Genomic DNA, 3,113 nt, shown 5'->3' with positions numbered 1-3,113 from the left:
AGATAGATAGATAGATAGATAGATAGATAGATAGATAGATAGATAGATAGATAGATAGATAGATAGATAGATAGATAGATAGATAGATAGATGTCGTCGGGGGCTTCATGCCCTCAGTGGGGACCCAAGCAAACAGGTCCTAGGTGAGGGATCAGACAAAGTGCTCCTCAAAGACCTCTCATGATGAGTACCACAAATGGACTTAGAGTTCCCTCACCCGGACGTGGGTCACCGGGGCCCCACTCTGGAGCCAGGCCTGGAGGTGGGACACGTTGGCGAGCGCCTGGTGGCCGGTCTTTCACACATGGAGCCCGGTCGGGCACAGCCCAAAGAGGAGACATGGGTCCTCCTTCCCATGGGCTCACCACCTGTGGAAGGGGCCATAGGGGCCGGGTGCAATGTGTGTTGGGCAGTGGTCGAAGACAAGGACCTTCGTGGTCCGATCCTCAGCTACTGAAGCTGGCTCTTGGGACGTGGAATGTCGCCTCTCTGGTGGGGAAGGAGCCTGAGCTGGTGTGTGAGGTTGAGAGGTTCTGACTAGATATAGTTGGACTCACCTCGACGCACCGCTCTGGCTCTGGAACCAGTCTCCTCCAGAGGGGTTGGACACTCTTCCACTCTGGAGTTGCCCATGCTGAGGCGCGGAGCAGGAGTGGACATACTTATTGCCCCCCATCTTGGTGCCTGTACGTTGGGGTTCACCCCGGTGAATGTGAGGATAGCCTCCCTACGTGTAGGGACATTGAGTCCAAGTGGGTCGTGTTTCATACCTCCATTGTCGAGGCGTCTTACCTAAGCTGTGGCTGTAAGGTTGTCGGTGCCTGTCGTGGCAGCAACCCTGGAACCCGCTGGTGAGGGATGCTGTCAGGCTGAAGAAGGAGTCCTATCTGGTCATTTTGGCCTGTGGGACTCCGGAAGCAGCTTACAGGTATCGGCAGTCGAAGCAGATTGCGGCTCCAGTGGTCACTGAAGCAAAAACTCAAGCATGGGAGGAGTTCGGAGAGGCCATGGAAAAAGACTTCTGTACGGCTTCGAGGTGATTCCGATCCACTATACGGCAGCTCAGAGGGGGAAAGCAGTTCACCACCAACACTATTTATGGTGGGGATGGTGCACTGCTGACCTCAACTCGGGACATTGTGGGTCGGTGTGCAGAATACTTTGAAGACCTCCTCAATCCCACCGACACATCTTTTCCCACCAACACGTCTTCCCATGAGGAAGCAGAGCCTGAAGACCCTGGGTCGGACTCTCCAATCTCTGGTGCTGAGGTCACTGAGGAGGTTAAAAAGCTCCTCGGTGGCAGGGCGCCYGGGGTGGATCAGATTCACCTGGAGTTCCTTAAGGCTCTGGATGTTGTGGGGTTGTGTTGGTTGATGTGACTCTACAATGTTGCGTGGACATCTGGGGCAGTTCCCCTGGATTGGCAGACCGGGGTGGTGGTCCCCCTATTTAAAAACGGGGACTGCAGAGTGTGTTCCAACTATAGGGGGATCACACTTCTAAGCCTCCCTGGTAAGGCCTATTCAGGGGTCCTGGAGAGGAGGGTCCGTCGGATAGTTAAATCTTGGATTCAGGAYGAGCAGTGTGGTTTTGGTCCAGGTCGTGGAACAGTGGACCAGCTCTACACCCTCAGCAGGGTCCTGGAGGGTGCATGGGAGTTCAACCAGTCTACATGTGTTTTGTGGACCTGGAGAAGGGTTTGACCGTGTCCCTCTGGGACTCTTGTGAGGGGTACTCCAGGAGTATGGGGTACCAGGCCCGTTGATACGGGCTGTTAGGTCCCTGTAGAACCGGTGCCAGAGCTGGTGTGTATGTGTGTGTGTGTGTGTGTGTGTGTGTGTGTGTGTGTGTGTGTGTGTGTGTGTGTTTTCACACGTGATTGTTTTGATGGTCCTGTTGATTCAGTCAGTAATTCTCTCCTCTCCTATTTGTTCATAAAATGAGTAAAACGTGCTGAAATCATCCTTCATTGATGTTTCACAAATCTCACACTTAGTTTTAAATATTCGACCTTCAGTACAGAATAATCTAGTCCAGGTTTGAAGAGTAAACATGTTTTAGTTTTAAACTACAGCAGATGTTCAAGGTTGTATAAATATAGGTGTAATTACCTTTAAAACTTTAGGTTTTTTTTGTAAACTTCTGGCTTTACAATGTCAAAAAATATTTAGTTTAATTTCGAAATTGTCTTGCCTTTAATCATTAAAGTTTTGCTCACAAATTTACAACTTTTCTAAATAAGAGAATTTCCTATTTTTTTCTTGACAATTTCTGAAATGAATCTCAACATTTTTAAGATTTGCTCTTTTTTCATGAGCAAATGGCCGTAACCCCGTATGATGCATGTCCAGGACGTTTCCCAGCTCACCTACCCACAGTGAGGTCATCCAGCTCCGGCAGCACCGGCAGGGTCCAGCCAATGGAGCTGAGGAGAGCCGTCAGCTGACCCATGTTAGCAAGCGGTTCCACCCTGACCACCTGCAAGACAAAACGTCCTGGTTAGGTAAAGAGACGACTCGTCCTGACTCCTGCCCCTCTGACAGTAACTAACAGGTTGACAACAGGTACGTCCTGACCGTTAAAGATGGCCGCCACAGCTAAAGGAGCTGATCAAACAGACCAGTTTCAGACCCTGTTGTTAGCAAAATATAAACCAGTGAACATGTTTTAATTTAACTGAGACACCCTGTTCTACCTGAGACCTTCTGTCCTACCTGAGACCCTCTGTTCTACCTGAGACCTTCTGTTCTACCTGAGACCTTCTGTCCTACCTGAGACCTTCTATCCTACCTGAGACCCTCTGTCCTACCTGAGACCCTCTGTTCTACCTGAGACCCTCTGTCCTACCTGAGACCCTCTGTCCTACCTGAGACCCTCTGTTCTACCTGAGACCCTCTGTCCTACCTGAGGCACTCTGTCCTATCTGAGACCCTCTGTTCTACCTGAGACCTTCTGTTCTACCTGAGACCCTCTGTTCTACCTGAGACCCTCTGTTCTACCTGAGACCCTCTGTCCTACCTGAGACCTTCTGTTCTACCTGAGACCCTCTGTCCTACCTGAGACCCTCTGTCCTACCTGAGACCATCTGTTCTACCTGAGACCCACTGTCC

At 50.5% G+C, this 3,113-nt stretch overlaps 1 protein-coding gene across 1 annotated transcript in view; it reads right to left on the bottom strand.

Moving 5' to 3' along the window:
- Positions 1-3,113, bottom strand: part of dhcr24 (24-dehydrocholesterol reductase) — a 14,665-nt gene that overhangs the window by 10,738 nt on the left and 814 nt on the right. The window contains exon 3 of the mRNA XM_014033781.1: positions 2,376-2,481. Within this exon, the coding sequence (XP_013889235.1) occupies positions 2,376-2,481 (106 nt within the window). The remainder of the gene's footprint in view (positions 1-2,375; positions 2,482-3,113) is intronic.

The sequence above is a fragment of the Austrofundulus limnaeus genome, unplaced genomic scaffold (assembly GCF_001266775.1).
Source record: "Austrofundulus limnaeus strain Quisiro unplaced genomic scaffold, Austrofundulus_limnaeus-1.0 Scaffold1840, whole genome shotgun sequence".
In the NCBI taxonomy this organism is placed as follows: Eukaryota; Metazoa; Chordata; class Actinopteri; order Cyprinodontiformes; family Rivulidae; genus Austrofundulus; species Austrofundulus limnaeus.
The sequence above is the reverse complement of the archived record's forward strand: the minus strand, read 5'-3'. Positions and strand labels throughout refer to the sequence as shown.